Source organism: Bufo bufo, chromosome 7 (genome assembly GCF_905171765.1).
Source record: "Bufo bufo chromosome 7, aBufBuf1.1, whole genome shotgun sequence".
Classification (NCBI taxonomy): domain Eukaryota; kingdom Metazoa; phylum Chordata; class Amphibia; order Anura; family Bufonidae; genus Bufo; species Bufo bufo.
The window spans coordinates 111,669,981-111,691,626 of record NC_053395.1 but is presented as its reverse complement, the minus strand read 5'-3'; the positions used below and the strand labels follow the sequence as shown (position 1 = coordinate 111,691,626).

The window sequence follows — 21,646 nt, the reverse complement described above, 5'->3', positions numbered from 1 at the left end:
GCATTTAGTCAAGGTGCCTGCTCGCCGTCGGCAAAGATCGGAAATACACATGCCGTTCCGGTACGTCATGTGTGGTGAAGAGGTTAAAGATAATACAAACAGATCCGTTCTGAGTGGATGCAGACGTTTGTATTATCAGTCACTTTGAAAAATAGCTTGTCATTATAGCTAGAGATGAGGGAATTTCAAGTTATGAAATTCGTTTACGCTTCGTTTGGTGGTAAAAGCAGAATTGCGTTATGGATTCCGTTACCACGGACCATAATGCAATTCTATAACGGAATGTCTTTAGACCTTTTTCTACTGCCCCCTGTTCCCCTGCTATTAGGGTTTAAAGCTGTATTGAAATAAATTAGCTTTGGCACTGTCAAGGTCTGTTGGGGTCATCTGCGTCATCGCCCTCTAGATCCTCCTGCTTTTCTCCTGTCGCATAGGCACATAAATCATCTAGTTCTGTATAGAATTCCTGGACGTTTGTCCTCCTCCTCATCCTCCTCCTGTGCCAGTTCAGCCTCCACACTGCACAGGTGGCCATGAGATGTAGGCACCATGTCTTCTGTCCCCTCACCATTCAGATTTATCAGCATCCCCTCCAGGACGTGAAGGAGTGGAATTACATAATTCATCCCATAGTCCTGGCGACTGACAAAGTGGCCTTCTCAAAGGGCCTGAGCAAATAACAGGTGTCGCACATGAGCTGCCACTGTCTAACATCAAAGTTACACCGGGGAGTAGTCCTGTCTTTTGACATCAAGAAATCGGTCACGAGTTTCCTCTGCTCATACAGTCAGCCCAACATGTGGAGCGTGGATTTGCAACAAGTGAAAATGTTGCATATGAGGCGATGTAGGGGAACACTGTTCTGCCTTTGCAGATCAAGGAAGGCGTGTTTTTGCATGGTTAGAGTGGCTGAAGTGCATGCACAGTTTCCTTGATATTTTCAAGACATCGTGCAGTTGGGTGGGAGACTTCAGCCCTCCTGACTCCTCCCGTTATCGGTGACAATGTTTCCTGTCTCCAGTTAGCAAGGAAACAGCCAGGGTTTGATTTCTTGGTTGATGACAGGGAGCAGTTCCTCCTCGGTGTGGCTCCGTTCTCCCAGGCTGACCAGGTACAGAACCACGTGACAACGCTGTGCTTTGCATAGGTGGTATGCTGGAGGACCACTGTGAACAGGGCCTACAGTGGAGGATGACGACAAGGTGGAGGATGAGGAGGCAGAGGAGGACATTGGCGCAGAAATCCCACAATTACAACGCAGAGACAGCATTGCCATCACCTGTTTAAATTGCTGGTGTGCCTGGGCCGGAACAACATTTACAGAGTGGTCTGTAAAGGACATATATTGTCTTTGACCATAGTTAAACCTCCATACATCAGCACTGACAAGAACTGTACCAGATGCCGCCAGGCTCAAGGACTGACCCACCTTCTGCTCGACATATGTGTGTAGGGCTATTACAGCTTTTTTTTAGAGAAGTAATGATGGCTTGGGATTAACCACTTTAGGTGGACACAACCATCAGTTCTCTGAAATGTTCAGAGTCCACCATATAAAAAGGGAGGGACTGTAGTACCAGCAACTTAGCCAGGTGCACATTCAGCTTCTGCGCCGTTGGATGAGTGTATGCATACTGTTGTCTCTTCGCCTCGGTGATTGATTTGCTTACGAAACACGTGATGAGGAGGAGGAAAAGCATCAGGAGCAATTGAAGAAGGGATGGAGCGACAGGTTCCTTCTGCTGAGGTTGAGGAGCCCTGAATGCTGGAGAAGGCATGCTGGCCACTGGGAGATGCAGAGGTTGCTGTGTCAGACTGTATCACTGTATTAGTGCCACCGTTTTCCCAGGCAACTTTATGGTGATGCTCCATATGTTGACGCAGGGCCCTGGTGCCAACATTAGCACCCTGACCACACATCACCTTCTGCCCACATATCCTGCATACCGCCACGATAACATCCTCCAGTGACTTGATAAAAAAAAATCCCACACTGCCAAGTATGGCATTTTGCCCCCTACTGCTGCCTTTATGAACCCTTCCACCTCTAGTTGTTTCCTGACAGATAGGCTCCTGAGTAGCAGACTGTCTCCCCAGGTGCATTTTGCTCCAGATTTCCCACTGCTCCCACCCTCCTGACTTATCTGCACGCTACCACCCTGCAGCTGTTTCATGGGCCTGCTGCCACCCTGACCCCCTGATGATGATGCCTCTTCTTCACCCGGCTCCCACGTGTGATGGGTTACATCATCATCCACTACTGTCTGATCGTCACTTATGTCACCCTCACCATTCTCATGGCAACACGCGCTCTCACCCGACTGTCATCATCCCTAGTTGCGCCCTCCCTTAGGCATGTAGTAGACATCTCTTCAAAGGCCGTGCTGGCCTTTAGCTGCTGACTGTCCTCACTAAGCTCGCCTTCGCTGAAAAGTGAAGCAGAGTCGGCAGCATGAATTGCTTCCCAAACAGAAGGAGCAGCAAAAGAAAGAGGCAGTTGGAGGACAGTTGAGGGCACAGCAGTTGTGGTGTCAGAGGAACCAACAGATTCCTGGCTGTTTGTATCTGTTGTCTCCTGAGATGATGTTGAAGAGCGAGTCAATCATTCCAGTACAGCTAGATTGTTGGTCGAAACATGACCGCTGGATGACACTGACAGCTCTGGCCTGTTGCTGCGGCTGCTGCTACCACCACCCCTTCTTCTGCTGCTACTTGTGCTGGCTACAGCAAGATTTTTGCCACTGCCGTTCCTTTTGAGGGCCCAGGCAACTGTCTGTTGGCTAAAGTGTACAGTAACTGAATCAGTAATGTAACTAAGTATGAATGGCGCAGCAGGTGAACTAGATAAACGCCCCTTAGACCGCCTGTTGACGCTGAGTCTGATTTACAGCAAGGGCTCATGCACGTGAACATATTTTTTTTCCCTGTCCGCTCCATTTTTTTTTCCAACCAGTATGCGAAACCATTCACTTCAGTGGGGCCGCATGGCTGTAACGCAAACAAATACAGCATGTTCTATTAGGAGCCATTTATTCCGTTCCTAAAAATACAGAATGCACATGGCCTACGTGCTCACATGTATATGTATAACAGAGCAGATTAAGGATAAATGGCACAGCAAGTGAACTAGATAAACGTGCCTATATATTAGACCGCCTGTTGACAATGAGTCTGATTTACAGTAAGTCTATGTATAACAGAACAAATTAACCACTTCCCGCAACTGTAACGCCGAAAGGCGTCATTGCGGCGGCTCCCCCAGGCTACGCTAACGCCAATAGGCGTCATCTCGCGTGAGCCGAGATTTCCTGTGAACGCGCGCACACAGGCGCGCGCGCTCACAGGAACGGAAGGTAAGAGAGTTGATCTCCAGCCTGCCAGCGGCGATCGTTCGCTGGCAGGCTGGAGATGTGTTTTTTTTAACCCCTAACAGGTATATTAGACGCTGTTTTGATAACAGCGTCTAATATACCTGCTACCTGGTCCTCTGGTGGTCCCCTTTGTTTGGATCGACCACCAGAGGACACAGGTAGCTCAGTAAAGTAGCACCAAGCACCACTACAGTACACTACACCCCCCCCCCCCCGTCACTTATTAACCCCTTATTAGCCCCTGATCATCCCTGATCACCCCATATAGACTCCCTGATCACCCCCCTGTCATTGATCACCCCCCTGTCATTGATCACCCCCCTGTAAAGCTCCATTCAGACGTCCGCATGATTTTTACGGATCCACTGATAGATGGATCGGATCCGCAAAACGCATCCGGACGTCTGAATGAAGCCTTACACGGGCGTTATCAATGACTGTGGTGATCACCCCATATAGACTCCCTGATCACCCCCCTGTCATTGATTACACCCCTGTCATTGATCACACCCCTGTCATTGATCACCCCCCTGTAAAGCTCCATTCAGATGTCCGCATGATTTTTACGGATGCACTGATAGATGGATCGGATCCGCAAAACGCATACGGACGTCTGAATGAAGCCTTACAGGGGCATGATCAATGACTGTGGTGATCACCCCCCTGTCATTGATTACCCCCCTGTAAAGCTCCATTCAGATGTCCGCATGATTTTTACGGATGCACTGATAGATGGATCGGATCCGCAAAACGCATCCGGACGTCTGAATGAAGCCTTACAGGGGCATGATCAATGACTGTGGTGATCACCCCCCTGTCATTGATTACCCCCCTGTAAAGCTCCATTCAGATGTCCGCATGATTTTTACGGATGCACTGATAGATGGATCGGATCCGCAAAACGCATCCGGACGTCTGAATGAAGCCTTACAGGGGCGTGATCAATGACTGTGGTGATCACCCCATATAGACTCCCTGATCACCCCCCTGTCATTGATTACCCTCCTGTCATTGATTACCCCCCTGTAAAGCTCCATTCAGACGTCCGCATGATTTTTACGGATCCACTGATAGATGGATCGGATCCGCAAAACGCATCCGGACGTCTGAATGAAGCCTTACAGGGGCATGATCAATGACTGTGGTGATCACCCCATATAGACTCCCTGATCACCCCCCTGTCAAGCTCCATTCAGATGTCCGCATGATTTTTACGGATGCACTGATAGATGGATCGGATCCGCAAAACGCATACGGACGTCTGAATGAAGCCTTACACGGGCGTGATCAATGACTGTGGTTATCACCCCATATAGACTCCCTGATCACCCCCCTGTCATTGATTACCCTCCTGTCATTGATTACCCCCCTGTAAAGCTCCATTCAGACGTCCGCATGATTTTTACGGATCCACTGATAGATGGATCGGATCCGCAAAACGCATCCGGACGTCTGAATGAAGCCTTACAGGGGCATGATCAATGACTGTGGTGATCACCCCATATAGACTCCCTGATCACCCCCCTGTCATTGATTACCCCCCTGTAAAGCTCCATTCAGATGTCCGCATGATTTTTACGGATGCACTGATAGATGGATCGGATCCGCAAAACGCATACGGACGTCTGAATGAAGCCTTACAGGGGCGTGATCAATGACTGTGGTTATCACCCCATATAGACTCCCTGATCACCCCCCTGTCATTGATCACCCCCCCTGTCATTGATCACCCCCCCTGTCATTGATCACCCCTCTGTAAGGCTCCATTCAGACATTTTTTTGGCCCAAGTTAGCGGAATTATTATTTTTTTTTCTTACAAAGTCTCATATTCCACTAACTTGTGTCAAAAAATAAAATCTCACATGAACTCACCATACCCCTCACGGAAACCAAATGCGTAAAAATTTTTAGACATTTATATTCCAGACTTCTTCTCACGCTTTAGGGCCCCTAGAATGCCAGGGCAGTATAAATACCCCACATGTGACCCCATTTCGGAAAGAAGACACCCCCAGGTATTCCGTGAGGGGCATATTGAGTCCATGAAAGATTGAAATTTTTGTCCCAAGTTAGCGGAACGGGAGACTTTGTGAGAAAAAAATTAAAAATATCAATTTCCGCTAACTTGTGCCAAAAAAAAAAAATTTCTATGAACTCGCCATGCCCCTCATTGAATACCTTGGGGTGTCTTCTTTCCAAAATGGGGTCACATGTGGGGTATTTATACTGCCCTGGCATTCTAGGGGCCCCAAAGCGTGAGAAGAAGTCTGGTATCCAAATGTCTAAAAATGCCCTCCTAAAAGGAATTTGGGCACCTTTGCGCATCTAGGCTGCAATAAAGTGTCACACATCTGGTATCGCCGTACTCAGGAGAAGTTGGGGAATGTGTTTTGGGGTGTCGTTTTACATATACCCATGCTGGGTGAGAGAAATATCTTGGTCAAATGCCAACTTTGTATAAAAAAATGGGAAAAGTTGTCTTTTGCCAAGATATTTCTCTCACCCAGCAAGGGTATATGTAAAATGACACCCCAAAACACATTCCCCAACTTCTCCTGAATACGGCGATACCACATGTGTGACACTTTTTTGCAGCCTAGGTGGGCAAAGGGGCCCATATTCCAAAGAGCACCTTTAGGATTTCACAGGTCATTTACCTACTTACCACACATTAGGGCCCCTGGAAAATGCCAGGGCAGTATAACTACCCCACAAGTGACCCCATTTTGGAAAGAAGACACCCCAAGGTATTCCGTGAGGGGCATGGCAAGTTCCTAGAATCTTTTATTTTTTGTCACAAGTTAGTGGAAAATGCAGATTTTTTTTTTTTTTTTTTTTTTTTTTTTTTTTTCATACAAAGTCTCATATTCCACTAACTTGTGACAAAAAATAAAAACTTCCATGAACTCACTATGCCCATCAGCGAATACCTTGGGGTCTCTTCTTTCCAAAATGGGGTCACTTGTGGGGTAGTTATACTGCCCTGGCATTCTAGGGGCCCAAATGTGTGGTAAGGAGTTTGAAATCAAATTCTGTAAAAAATGACGAGTGAAATCCGAAAGGTGCTCTTTGGAATATGGGCCCCTTTGCCCACCTAGGCTGCAAAAAAGTGTCACACATCTGGTATCCCCGTACTCAGGAGAAGGTGGGGAATGTGTTTTGGGGTGTCATTTTACATATACCCATGCTGGGTGAGAGAAATATCTTGGCAAAAGACAACTTTTCCCATTTTTTTATACAAAGTTGGCATTTGACCAAGATATTTATCTCACCCAGCATGGGTATATGTAAAAAGACACCCCAAAACACATTCCTCAACTTCTCCTGAATACAGAGATACCAGATGTGTGACACTTTTTTGCAGCCTAGGTGGGCAAAGGGGCCCATATTCCAAAGAGCACCTTTCGGATTTCACAGGTCATTTTTTACAGAATTTGATTTCAAACTCCTTACCACACATTTGGGCCCCTAGAATGCCAGGGCAGTAGAACTACCCCACAAGTGACCCCATTTTGGAAAGAAGAGACCCCAAGGTATTTCGTGATGGGCATAGTGAGTTCATAGAAGTTTTTATTTTTTGTCACAAGTTAGTGGAATATGAGACTTTGTAGGAAAAAAAATAAAATAAAAAAAAATCATCATTTTCCGCTAACTTGTGACAAAAAATAAAAAGTTCTATGAACTCACTATGCCCATCAGCGAATACCTTAGGGTGTGTACTTTCCGAAATGGGGTCATTTGTGGGGTGTTTGTACTGTCTGGGTATTGTAGAACCTCAGGAAACATGACAGGTGCTCAGAAAGTCAGAGCTGCTTCAAAAAGCGGAAATTCACATTTTTGTACCATAGTTTGTAAACGCTATAACTTTTACCCAAACCATTTTTTTTTTACCCAAACATTTTTTTTTTATCAAAGACATGTAGAACTATAAATTTAGAGCAAAATTTCTATATGGATCTCGTTTTTTTTTGCAAAATTGTACAACTGAAAGTGAAAAATGTCATTTTTTTGCAAAAAAATCGTTAAATTTCGATTAATAACAAAAAAAGTAAAAATGTCAGCAGCAATGAAATACCACCAAATGAAAGCTCTATTAGTGAGAAGAAAAGGAGGTAAAATTCATTTGGGTGGTAAGTTGCATGACCGAGCAATAAACGGTGAAAGTAGTGTAGTGCCGATTTGTAAAAAAGGGCCTGGTCTTTAGGGGGGTATAAACCTGTGGTCCTTAAGTGGTTAAGAATGAATGGCAAAGCTGTTTAACAAGATGCACAGGGCGATTACACTAAGCCCGCACTGTACCTGCAGTCTCCCTACAGTGTCTAAACCTGCAGTCTCCCTACGGTGTTTGAAAACTGTCCCTACACTACCTCTGCACTCTCCCTATCCAAAATTCTGCAGTTAAAAGCTTTCTAAAACTCTGTCCCTAGCGCTTGCCACGTCTTTCCCATGCTCAGTTTACAGTGAAATGGCGGCGACCATGCAGGATGAGGTTTTTATAGGGCTGTGACATCACAGGGGATGGCTATCTGCTGAGAGGCTGGCTGCACAGCATTATGGGTGATCTCGCATTCCCAGGCTTCTTACTTTCACTTTGTTAGCCACCATTTTAGCGGGGAAAAAAAACTATTTGTTTCCATGAACTGGGAGAAAATTCGTGGCAAATCTAAATTTTCCTGATACTCGGATCGAAGTCGATTTGTTTCACTTACCGTAGATTTGCTCAACGCTAATTATACCCCTACAGATTTTCTTTCTTCTTGTGAACAAACTCGAATTTGCAAAATAGTTGGATGCATTTTTCTTCGAAATGTTGCCATTCACTGAGGTATCTTCCCACAATAATTTATTAGATGTCCGACAAGAACACTGTAAATCACAATGGCATAAATGTGGGACAACTGCTTTAACAAGACGATATAATTGAAAAGTTAAATTAATTCAGAAAGTGACTCATACTAGCTAGATTCATTACACACAGAGTGATCTATTTCAAGTGTTTATTTCTTTTAACGATGATGATTATGGCTTACAGCTAATGAAAACCAAAAAGTCAGTATCTCAGAAAATTAGAATATTGTGAAAGACTCAGGGTGTCGCGCTCTAATCTGCTAATCTACACAAAACGCTTGCAAAGGTTTCCTAAGCCTTTAACCCCTTCACGACTTGTGGCCGCATGTGACTTGTGGACCTTTGACGTACTAGTACATCATGCTGATTGGGCAGGCATCGGAGCTGTGTGCGCCCGATCAGTGCAGGGGCCTGTGTGTAACTGACTGAAATAAAAAAATAAAAACGGACATATTTCATATTTGGTATTGACGCGTCTGTAACAACCTACTCTTTAAAAATAACACATAATCTGTACTGTCAGGTGAATGCCATAAAAAATAAAAACTTCCAGAATAGCCATTTTTTGGTTACCTTGCCTCACAAAAAGTGTAATATTGAGAGATCAAAAATCATACACACCAAAATTGTACCAATAAAACTGTCACCTTGTCCCGTAGTTTCCAAATTGGGGTCACTTTTTGGGAGTTTCTTCTGTAGGGGTGCGTCAGGGGGTCTTCAAATGTGACATGGCAACTTTTGTCCTCCAAAATCCATTTGTTGCTCCTTCCATTCTGCGCCCTGCCATGTACATTACGACCACATATAGGGTGTTTCTGTAAACTGCAGAATCAGGATAATAAATATTGAGTTTTGTTGTTAACCCTTGCTGCCTTACAGGAAAAAAATGGATTAATATGTGAAATCTGCAAAAAGCGAAATTTTGAAATTTCTTCCCTATTTTCCTTTAATTCTTGTGGAACACCTGAAGGGTTAACAAAGTTTATAAAATCATATGTGAATAACGTGAGGGTGTAGTAAAATGTGGTCATTCATTGACTGGTTTCTGTTATGTAAGCCCCACAAAGTGACTTCATAATTGAATTGGTCCTTTTAAAAAGCGTGTTTTGGAAATTTTTAAAAATTAATAAAATAAAGTAACATTTACAAAATGTATGCATATTGGAAACGTAAACTATTTTATGAGGTATCCTCATCTGTCTTAAAAGCAGAGAAATTGAAATGTTGATAATTGCGAATTTCTCCAAGTTTTTTGTTAAATGTATTTTTTATTAATAAAGGTGAAATATATGGGCTCAAATTTACCAGTGTCATGAAATACAGTATGTCACGAGAAAACACTGAGTGACTTGTTAATTAAAGGAAGGAAAAAGTGTGGTAGAAAAAGGTGCAAAAGCAACAGGGATAACCGCAACCTTGATAGGATTGTCAAGAAAAGCCCATTCAAGAATTTGGGGGAGATTCACAAGGAGTGGAGTGTGGCTGGAGTCAGTGCTTCAGGAGCCACCACACACAGAAGTATCCAGGATGTGGGCTACAACTGTCGCATTCTTTGTGTCAAGCCACAGTGGGCCCCACAGTGCCATCGCTATGTTTTGACTCATGCACAGTACTTACATTGTACTGTGCATGAGTCAGTAAGGTAGAAGCCTATACACTGACAAGACGGCCAGAAGTCCCAAAACATGCGCTATAGTATTATCCTATTGTGCAAGCATAGAGAACAAGGAAGGCTGGCAGGAGGTGGTGACACTCATTGATGACGCGCCATCTCCTTCAGAGATGAGCAGAAGACGCCGCATGAGTGGTCACGGACAATGCCTGCGCTGCGGAAGGTAAGTTCTAATGAACTGTTCATTCCTCCACAGGTTGAGTTCAATGATGATTTTTTAACTATGGGCTGGAGAACCCCTTTAACCTTTTGCAAATAAAGTGCAGTGGTAGGCTCTAAACTGTAACCCAATGCATGAAAGTGTCGGGTTACATTGCGATGTGTTGCAGATTGCTGTGATTGTGCTGTCATTAGACAGCTGTTGTCACAGTAAGGATCACTTAGACAAGCAGAAGCGCTTTCTCTGCGTGGCATCATTGTAGCAGGGCGCTACAACAATCCATCGCAGTGTAAAAGCCCGCAGGGGAGCACTCTTCTTGATGTAAGAGTGCCCCCTATTGGCTTTAAAATTAAAAAAAAAAGTTCTGCGCATTCTTGGCTATGGTTAAAAGATAATTACATGTGATGTGTAATCCCACAAAGTCTCTCTTCATATAAATCTGTGAGATTACGCAATGTTTTCTAGCCCTCGGGGTACTCCAGATCCAAATGTTAGGAACCTTTCCTCAATGCCAAGTGTTCCTCTAGATATTACATATCTCTCCTCACTTCAGCAATAAGGTCCTGGAAAAGGATATAGATATAGTGCTCACCGTATTTTTGGTAATATTAATAGTTTTTATTGTACTTACAAGACATAAAACTTGCTTCATTCATATAAAACTTCATAAAATCTCATAGCCCGACCCGGGTTTTAAACCACTTCATCAGGGGCGTCTCACCATTTATATCTGGTGCAAGCGCTTTTAAACCTCCTGTTTGCAGCATCATATCCGCTTACTCCTTTCCTTATTTTCATAATATGTCTCACACACTTAATAAATAAATACCCATCTTCTCAAATAATTGACAAACCTATATTCCTTTCATTTCATATACAAATACATTTAAATACAAACTCATTTTATATTCCCAATAATAGATGTATCACTAATTTCAATGCTTTCTAGCCCCTACAGAGACCTGCGGATAATTACCATGACCGGCGATAATGCCGATCGCGGTTATTAAAGGCTTTAGACACCCCCTGCGGCCAATAAGTCATCAGTAGTTGCGCTGAAAACTATGAGCCTCACTGACAAGGATGATAGTGTTCATGCTGCAATTCTTATTTTGGCCACCAGATGGCAGGCCAGGATAAGAAATGAGCAATTTTCAATCCAAAACCCATTTTAAAAATTCCTGATAGTACAAAATTTTTAATTAAAAAACATAATTTATAGGCTCATATATGAGCTTCAAAATCATCACAAAAAATGTTTAAAAAAAAGTCATATATATAATTATAATAAAAAAATAAAAATAACAAAAAATATAAACATCATGGCTATCATCGTGACTGAAAACGCCCATACTATTAAAAATATAAAACAATTTCCAATAAGGCGAATGGCGTAACAGAAAAAGCATAAAAATGCCCGATTTGCCATTTTTTCATTGCTTCTCTTACCCAAAAATTTTTTGTCAGACACACTCCAAAAATTGTATCCATAAAAACTACAGATTGTCCCACAAAAAATGAGCCCCTAAACAGCTCAGTAGACATAAGTATATGTACCAGTATATAAGAATATGGTAATGTAAAAAAACATTTTTTTATCAAAGTTTACATTTATTTTTACACTATTTAGACATACAAAAACCTATACATATGTGGCATCGTTGTACTCGTACTGACCCAGTGAATTAAGGGCATGTTTTGCCGCAAACGAAACTCTGTGGGAACAAAACCAGTAAAACGGTGGAGGAATTGCATTTTTTTTTTTCCAATTCCACCCCATTTGGAATTTTATTTTACCGCTTTCCACTATATTTTATGCCATAATTAATGGAGGCATTAAAAAGTACAACTTGTCCCGCAAAAAATAAGCCCTCAGACAGCTATGTGAACGGAAATATAAAAAAGTTATGGCTCAAGGAAAATAGGGAAGATAAATGAAAACGCAAAAATGAAAAAAATAAAACTGCCAGTGAAAGGGTTAATTAGCAGAATCACACCTACTAGACAGGTACTCTTTATATCAAATGCAATATTTTTACTCCACTGTAATTAATCGTAAATGCACTAATAAATCTGTCCTACCACATGGAGAGCTTCTCTGATCACATTTAGGATTGTCAGTAAAGCCTCATTCACACGTCAGTGTTTTGGTCAGTAATTTCTTGTACTTTCACACTTGCGGCAGAGGATTCCGGCAGGCAATCTGGACGCAAACGGATGCATTTGTGAGGCGGATCCCTCTCTCACAAATGCATTGCAATACCGGATCCGTCTTTCCGGTTGTCATCCAGAAAAACGGATCTGGTATTTATTTTTATCTCATTTTTAAAGGTCTGCTTTGCCGGAACACTTGGGGTCGGATCCGGCATTAATGTATTTCAATGGAAATTAATGCCGAAACCGGCATTCCGGCAAGTTTTTAGAATTTTTGGTCGGAGAGAAAACTGCAGCATGTTGCTGTATTTTCTCCGGCCAAAAAAACGTAAGAGGGACTGAACTGATGCATACTGAACGGATTGCTCTCCATTCAGAATGCATTAGGATAAAACTGATCAATTTTTCCGGGATTGAGCCTTTGTGACGGAACTAAATATCGGAAAACAAAAACGCCAGTGTGAAAGTAGCCTTCCATAAGTGATTGTGAGCCAAAACTAGGATTGGAGTCTCCACAGACATGAGATCTAAGGGAGACCTCTGCATCTGTTTTGTGTTTAGAGCTGCATCTGGTTTTGGCTCAAAATCATTGACCAAACACTGACTGTGTGAATGAGGCATAAGTCTGTACCTTGAACTGTCATTTTGATTTGCTACAATGTATTTTACGTCTTATTTCTTATTTCAGGGAATGTATGTTTTTTTACATGCAGTGAAAGGAACACCGTTTGAAACGCCAGACCAGGGCAAAGCACGGCTACTAACACACTGGGAGCAGCTGGATTATGGGGTGCAGTTTACTGCATCAAGAAAATTCTTCACAATCTCTCCAATAATTCTGTAAGTTATGTTTTTTTTTATAGAAATACACAATATGCATTATGGATTGCATTTTGTAAACAATCATTTTAACTTTAAACCTTTTTAGGCCTTATTCACACGTAAGTGCACCCATTCATTTCAATTTGTGTATTCATACATCTATGTTTTAGCACAGTCCATGGTTTTAGCATAGAAGCATGCCCTGTTTTGGTTTGCGGATCCATTATTCCCATTACAGTTTATAGGTCCTTAAAAACACGGACGCTATCCATGTTTCATCCGAGTTCCATGGACCATTTATAGGAGAAGCTCTGAAAATTCTTTTTTTTTAGCTGTGCAGTGTCCATTGAACACAGATGACACATGGACAGCAGAAAACGGACACGCGGGCCAAAAACGGACTCTTCACAGAAGAATCACTAACAATCTTATCACGGATTTCATCACAGATGTGTGAATAAGGCCTTATTTTGGGCCTCAAAGACCAGAAAATGTTTAACCCCATAAGGACATCCGCCGTACATGTACGGCGCTAGTGGACGTGACTTAAAGACCACTGCCGTACATGTACGGCGGGCTGATTGGGAGGGTGCAGGAGCTCCGCCCTCCCGATCAGTGGCAGGGGCCCAGCAGTCACTGATAGCCGGACCCCTGCTGTATGTGCCGGCATCGGTGTTTTCATTAACCCTTGATGTGCCGTGGTCAGCGCTAACCGCGGCACGCGCAATGTCTGTAGAGGGATTGAGCACCCATTGGGTCCCCGCGCTGCTGTGACGGGGACCCAATGGCAGGGAAGGCAGCCCAATGCCTTCCTTGGGTATCGTGGCTGCCTTCCGTGACACTGTTACCGTACACTGATAATACACTTACAGCCAATGCATCACAATACAGAAGTAAAGGGGATCAGACCCCCAAAAGTTGAAGTCCCAGAGTGGGACAAAAAAATAAAGTGGGGAAAAAAAGTTTTATTAAAAGAAATTAAGTTTCAAGTAAAAAAAAAGCGTCCTTTTCCCAAAGTAAGTAAAAAAAATAAATTGTAAAACATATGGGAAAAAAAGAAGAAAAGTAGACATATTGGGTATCACCGCGTCCGTATCAACCGTCTCTATGAAAAATATTACATGACCTAACCCCTTAGATGAACACCGTGAAAAAAATTCAATAAAAACTGTGCTAAGAAAAAAAAAAAAATTGTCACTAAAAGTGCAACACCAAGCGATCAAAAAGGCGTATGCCCCCCAAAATAGTACCAATCTAACTGTCATCCCACAGAAAATAAAACTATAGCTCTCAGACTATGGAGACACTAAAACATGATTTTTTTTTTTGTTTCAAAAATGCTTTTATTGTGTTAAATGTAAAGTAAGTTGACATTAGGTATTGCCACGTTCATAACGACCTGCTCTATAAAAATATCACATGACCTAACCCCTTAGGTAAACACTGTAAAAAATAAAAACTGTCAAAGGCATTTTTGTCACCTTACATCACAAAAAGTGTAATAGCAAGAGATCAAAAAGTCATATGCACCCCAAAATAGTGCCAATCAAACAGTCATCTCATCCCCCAAAAATGATACCCTGCATAAGACAGCCGCCCAAAAAAATAAAAAAAAACTATGGCTCTCAGAATATTGAGATACTAAAACATGATTTTGTTTCAAAAATGCTGTTCTTGTGTAAAACTTAAATAAATTAAAAAAAGTATACATATTAGGTATCGGCGCGTCCGTAAGAACCTGCTGTATACAAATATCACATGACCTAACCCCTCAGTTGAACAACGTAAAAAAATAAAATAGTGTGTCAAAAAAGCCATTTTTGTTCTCACCTAACAACACAAAAAGTGTAATACCAAGCGATGAAAAAGTCACATGCACACCAAAATAGTACCGATCAAACCGTCCTCTCATACCAAAAAAAATAAATAAACGATGGCTTTCAGAATATGGAGACGCTAAAAAATCATTTTTTTTTTTTTTTGAAAAATGCTTTATTTATGTAAAACAACCAAAAATTTGTCATATTTGGTAATGACGCACCCATAACAACCTGCTCTATAAAAATACCACATGATCTAACCTGTCAGATGAACATTGTAAATGACAAAAAATAAATAAAACCTTCCCTCACAAAAAGTGTAATATAGAGCAACCAAAAATCATATGTACCCTAAAATAGTACCATCAAAACTGCCACCTTATCCTGTAGTTTCCAAAATGGGGTTACTCTTTTGGAGTTTCTTCTCAAGGGGTGCATCAGGGGGTCTTCAAATGTGATATGGCAAGTTAAAATTATCCCATTAAACTCTGCCCTCCAAAAACCATATGGCGTTCCTTTCCTTCTGCACCCTTCTGTGTGCCCGTACAGCAGTTTACGACCACATATATGGAGTGTTTCTGTAAACTACAGAATCAGGGCAATAAATATTGAGTTTTATTTGGCTGTTACCCCTTGCTTTGTTACTGGAAAAGATGGATTAAATGGAATATCTGCCAAAAAGTGAAATTCTGAAATCCGTCTACATTTTACTTTAATTCTTGTGGAACACCTAAAGGGTTACCAAGGTTTGTAAAATCAGTTTTGAATACCTTGAGGGGTGTAGTTTCCAAAATGGGGTCACTTTTTTGGAGTTTTTACTCTAGGGGTGCATCAGGCGGTCTTCAAATGTGACATGGCAAATTAGAATTATTCCAGTGAAATCTGCCTTCCAAAAACCATATGGCATTCCTGTCCTTCTGCGCCTTACCGCGTGCCCGTACAGCAGTTTAGGACCACATACGGGGTATTTATGTAAACTACAGAATCAGGGCAATAAATATTGAGTGTTGTTTGGCTGTTAACCCTCGATATGTTAAAGAAAAAAATGGATTAAAATGGAAAATCTGCCCAAAAAATTGAAATTCTGAAATTTCATCTACATTTTCCTTTAATTCTTGTAGAACATCTAAAGGGTTAAGAAAGTTTGTAAAATCAGTTTTGAATACCTAGAGGGGTGTAGTTTCTAAAATGGGGCCATTTTATGGGTGGTTTCTATTATGTAAGCCTCACAAAGTGATTTCAGACCTGAGCTGGTCCTTTTAAAAAGTGGGTTTTGGAAATTTAATGAAAAATTTCAAGATTTGCTTCTAACGTCCCAAAAAAAGAAAATGTCATTTACAAAATACTCCAAACATGAAGTAGACTTGTGGGAAATGTAAAGTAATAACTATTGTAGGAGTTATCACAGAGAAATTTAAACTTTGAAAATCGTGAATTGGTATTTTTTTTTATAAATAAAAATGAAATATTTTGACTCAGAGTTACCACTGTCATGAAGTACAATATGTGACGAGAAAATAGTCTCAGAATGGCCTGGATAAGTAAAAGCGTTTTAAAGTTATCACCACATAAAGATTTGCAAAAAATGGCCAGGCCCTTAGGCTGGGTTCACACTTGAGCGTATTTGTCGCGTGTTTTATGCACGTTTTTGTGCGCGTTTTTGTCCATAGTCAACGCGCGTATTACGCGCGTTTGTGTGATTGACAGCAGTGTTGTTCAATGAAAATACAGCCCTGTCTGTTGCTATGTGCCAAACGCGCGTTCGTCCGCGCGTTTTTCTGGTCACAAACGCGCAAAAGAACATATTTGCGCGTTCCTATGCAATCCTATGGCCGCAAACGCGCGACAAAACGCCCCAAAGAAGCTCAAGAACTTTTTTGAGCGTAGGGCGTTTTTCAGTGCGTTCAAACGCGCTGTAAAACGCTCAAGTGAGAACCAGGGCCATAGGGAAGCATTGGTTTTCATGTGTGGAGCGTTTTACAGCGCGTTTGAACGCGCTGTAAAACGCTCAAGTGTGAACCCAGCCTTAAGGTGAAAAATGGCAGGGTCCTTAAGTGGTTAAAAAATACTTTTTATCCCTCTATACCGATAGCCACAACATTTGCGTCATAAGTTTTATTATTCAGTGGTACTGTTTTGGTGTGTGTATATAATTTATAATATCTTCGCTTTTGTTATTTTTTTGAGGGCTGATGCAAAAAACAAACACAAAAAAGCAAATCCATGGTTTTGGAGGTTTTGTTTTCATGACATTCACTGTGCAGTATAGGCAACTTTATTGTGCAAGTCAGTGCAATTATGGCAATAAACAGGAAAAAAGGACAATCTCCCAACACCCATAAAAATTCTAAATTTATTGTCACAATCTAAAAAACATCATGTATCCACAGGAGACGCTTAGGCTCCTTTCACACTAGCGTTTTTTGCGGATCCGTCTTGGATTTGCAAATGCTTCTGTTACAATAATACAACCGCATTTATCCGTAATGAACGGATTCGGTTGTATTATGTCTTCTATAGCCATGACAGATTCGTCTTGAACACCATTGAAAGTCAATGGGGGACGGATCCGTTTTCTATTGTGCCAGATTATGTCAGAGAAAACGGACCCGTCCCCATGGACTTGCATTGTGTGCCAGGACGGATCCGTTTGGCTCCACTTTGTCAGGCGGAACCGAACTTGACCCCGAACCCTATTGAAGTCAGTGGGCACCCGAACTTTGGGTCACTAAAATTCCTGTAAAATAGTCATAACTTTACGCATGCAAACAATAGAGCTGAGAAATGGAGATCATTCTAAATTAAAGTGGTATTATACCTACTATAAATGGAAAAATGGAAGCTCTTAGCGCACATTTTGATCAAACGTGTGTCGGGCCCATCTACCAGGCGTCAAGGTGGCTTCCGCAGACTGATACCTAACACTAATTTACCACCTCTCTTGGACTTATCTAAGCCTAAGTTTTCAGAGTAGTGTAGGAACCAGCTACATTTGTACTCTGCTCAGAAGCCCCAGGCAGATGGGCGTTGTCCATTCTAAAAGAGGTGCTACCCTCAATATGTACTACAAGAAATTTAGACTAGCACATTCATAGTCACAGGTGCATATCCATAAAGCAAACATGGTTGATAAAAAAAATGGCTGCACAACTTTACACATACAAACAACAGAGCTGAGAAATCAACCATGTTTGCTTTATGGATATGCACCTGTGACTATGAATATGAATGTGCTAGTCTAAATTTCTTGTAGTATATATTAAGGGTAGCACCTCTTTTAGACTGAGCAACGCCCATCTGCCTGGGGCTTCTGAGCGGAGTACAAATGTATCTGGTTCCTACACTGCCCTGAAAATGTAGGCTTGGATAAGTCCAAGAGAGGCAGTAAATTAGTGTTAGGTACCCGTCTGCGGTAGCCACCTTAACGCCTAGTAGATGGGCCTGACATAAGTTTGATCAAAATGTGCGCTAAGAGCTTCCATTTATAGTAGGTATAATACCACTTTAATTTAGAATGATCCCCATTTCTCAGCTCTGTTGTTTGTATGTGTAAAGTTGTGCAGCCATTTTTTTTATCAACCATGTTTGCTTTATGGATATGCACCTGTGACTATGTATATGAATGTGCTAGTCTAAATTTCTTATAGTAGTGTAAAATTGTCATATTAAGGGCTAGAGGGCTGCAAAAGGAAGCAACATGGGGGTAAAAGCAGGACAATTGCCCTGCAGACATATGTGGATAGGGAAATGACATAAAATAACATTAAAAATTAATAATCTTGAACTAGGAGGCGGAGGTCAAAGTGGAGTAGGAGGTTAAGGAGGCGGTGGACGTGGCAGTGTAGGTTGAAGCGTTGGTGGAGGAGGTAGCCAACACTGTTTTTGTTGTTGTTGTTTTTTTTTACTTTTTATTTTTTATAAATTTGGGAAGACGCCAAAACATTGGGAAATAGAAAAGAGAATGCAAAGAGATAGTGCACTGGACTATAACAATTGCTGGGTGCGGCCGGTATACATGTCTATTCAAGGGACGGACAAGACCTGTGGAATCCATGCCTGGTTCATTTTAATGAACAAGAGTTTGTCCACATTGGCTGTGGACAGGCGGCTGCGCTTGTTTGTGCTCACCCCCCTGCCATGCTAAACACACGTTCGGACAATACACTGGCTGCAGGGCAGGCCAGCACCTCCAAGACGTAAAGGGCAAGCTCAGGCCATGTGCCCAATTTGGAGACCCAGAAGTTGAATGTGGCAGACCCATCAGTCAGTACGTGTAGGCGCGTGCACACCTACTGTTCCACCATGTTGCTGATATTCTGCCTTCTGCTAAGACGTTCCATATCAGCTGGTGGTGCTGGTTGTTGTGGCGTGCTCACAAAGCTTTTGCATATTTCGGCCATGATAATACTCCCTCCTGAGGTGCTGGCGGTTCCCCAGCTGCGTTGGCGACTTCTCCCTCCTCCGCTGCCTTCACATTGTGCTTCCACTGAGCCCCCGCTCTCAGGTGGGAATGCCATTAGCAGCGCATCTACCAGTGTGTTCTTGTACTCGCGCATCTTCCGATCATGTTCCAGTGACTGAATTAAGGATGGCATGTTGTCCTTGTAGCGGGGATCCAGCAGGGTGGCCACCCAGTAATTAGCACTGGTTAGAATGTGGGCAACTCGTCAGTCGTTACGCAGGCACTGCAGCATGTAGTCGCTCATGTGTGGTAGGCTGCCCAGAGGCAACGACAAGCTGTCCCCTGTGGGAGGTATATCGTCTGTGTCCTCTGTATCCCCCAGCCATGCTCCAGTGATGCCCATGACCTGCTTTGGGTGCCACCCTGCTGTGAAAACTGTTCCTCCTCCTCATCCTCCAGAACTGTGCTTTGGCTGGACAGTTGTGTACATGACCACTGTTTGTGCAGGAACCATCCCTCCGAGCCACTTGTGAATGACTGGCCTGATAACCGTGGAAATGATCCATCTTTCTTCTCCTGTTCCTCCTGTGCCACATCCTCTTCCATCATCGACCAAAGTGGTTTTTCAAGGAGACATAGAAGTTAGATAGTAACGCTGAGGACTGCGTCATCGGCACTGGCCATGTTGGTGGAGTGTTCGAAACAGCGCAACATGGCACACGTCCCACATGGAGGCCCACTCATTGGTGGTGAAATGGTGCTGTTCCATAGAGCGACTCACCCATGCGTGCTGAAGCTGAAACTCCACTATCGCCTGCTGTTGCTCGCACAGTCTCTCCAGCATGTGCATATGAGACGGTGAGGAGGAAGGCCGAAGTTACGCCGCAGCGCAGACAGGCGAGCAGCAGCAGGGTGAGAACACCGAAAGCGCGCACAGATGACCCGCACTTTCTGCAGCAGCTCTAACATATCGGGGTAATTTTTCAGGAACCTCTGCAACACCAAATTCCGCACATGCACCAGGCAAGGGATGTACATAAAACCGGCTAGGCCCAGAGCTGCTACGGGATTTCGCCCATTATCGCACACCACCAGGCCGGGCTTGAGGCTCAGTGGCACCAACCACTCATCGGTCTGTTGTTCCGTGCCTGTCCACAGCTCTGGTTTTGGTTTTTCCCCCAAACAGATGAGTTTCAAAACAGCCTGCTGTCGTTTCCCCCGGCTGTGCTGAAGTTGGTGGTAAAGGTGTTGCGCTGACCGGATGAGGAGGTGGTAGAGGAGGAAGCGGAGTAGGAGGAGGAGGCAACAGTAGGCATAGAGAAACGTCCTGCAATCCTCGGTGGCGGAAGGACATGCTCCAAACTGCTATCCACCTCAGGCCCAGCCGCCACTGCATTTAACCAGTGTGCAGTTGGGGAGATATAACGTCCCTGCCCTTGCTTACTGGTCCACATATCGGTGGTTATGTCGACCTTGCCACAGGTGGTGTTGCGCAGTGCACACCTAATTTTGTCCAGCACTTAGTTGAGCAGGGCAGGGATGGCTCGTCTGGAAAAGTAATGCGCCTGTGTCACAGCCAAGTCTGTCTCCACCAGACCGAATGACAGCATTTTAAAGGCCAGGAATTTTGAAATGCTGGCATTCAGGGCCAGGGATCGCGGGTGTGTAGGGGGGTACTACCTCTTTCTTTCCAGTGTTTGGAAGATGGACAGCTGAACGCTTCCATGGGACAGTGTGGAGATGCTTGGTGACGGAGGTGGTGGCGTTGCTGCCACATCCTCTGTTTTGCGGGGTGGCAGGTGCCACTGTCACTCGAGATGGGGAGGAAGAGGCCGAGATTGCATCAGAAGAGGGAGCAGGAGGAGCCTGAGATCTTTTGTGGTTTTTGAGGTGTTTACTCCACTGCAGCTCGTGCTTTGCATTTAGATGCCTGGTCATGCAGGTGGTGCTCAGGTTTAGAACGATTATGCCTTGCTTCAGGCTGATTGCACAGCGTGCAAACCACTCTCATCTTGTCGTCAGCACATTGTCTGAAAAACTGCCATGCCAGGGAACTCCTTGGAGCTGGCTTTGGAGTGCTCAGTGCCTGGGTGCGGTGGGCAGTAGCAGGCGTACTGGCTAGGGGACGGCCCCTCTGCTTTTGCACCCTGCTCCCTCTTTTGCTGTGCAGCTGGTGCTGTGTGACCACCACCTCTTCCTCCGAACTGCACACGTCACTCACATGACCTTGATTCCATGTGGGGTCTAGGACCTCATCATCTTCCACCCACTCTAAACCCCTGCCCTCCTTGCCGTCTGCACACTGCAGAAAGCCGCAGCAGTTGGCACCTGTGTTTCGTTATGTCTGCATCCTGAAATATAAGTGGTTGGCATCAGTGCACTCAATCTCTTCCACT

The 21,646-nt window shown here is 43.4% G+C and overlaps 1 protein-coding gene across 3 annotated transcripts in view; it reads left to right on the top strand.

Moving 5' to 3' along the window:
• Positions 1-21,646, top strand: part of ORMDL1 (ORMDL sphingolipid biosynthesis regulator 1) — a 261,792-nt gene that overhangs the window by 96,372 nt on the left and 143,774 nt on the right. For all 3 annotated transcript variants that reach the window (XM_040440516.1, XM_040440518.1, XM_040440517.1), the window contains exon 3: positions 12,895-13,046. In XM_040440516.1, coding sequence (XP_040296450.1) covers positions 12,895-13,046 — 152 coding nt within the window. The remainder of the gene's footprint in view (positions 1-12,894; positions 13,047-21,646) is intronic.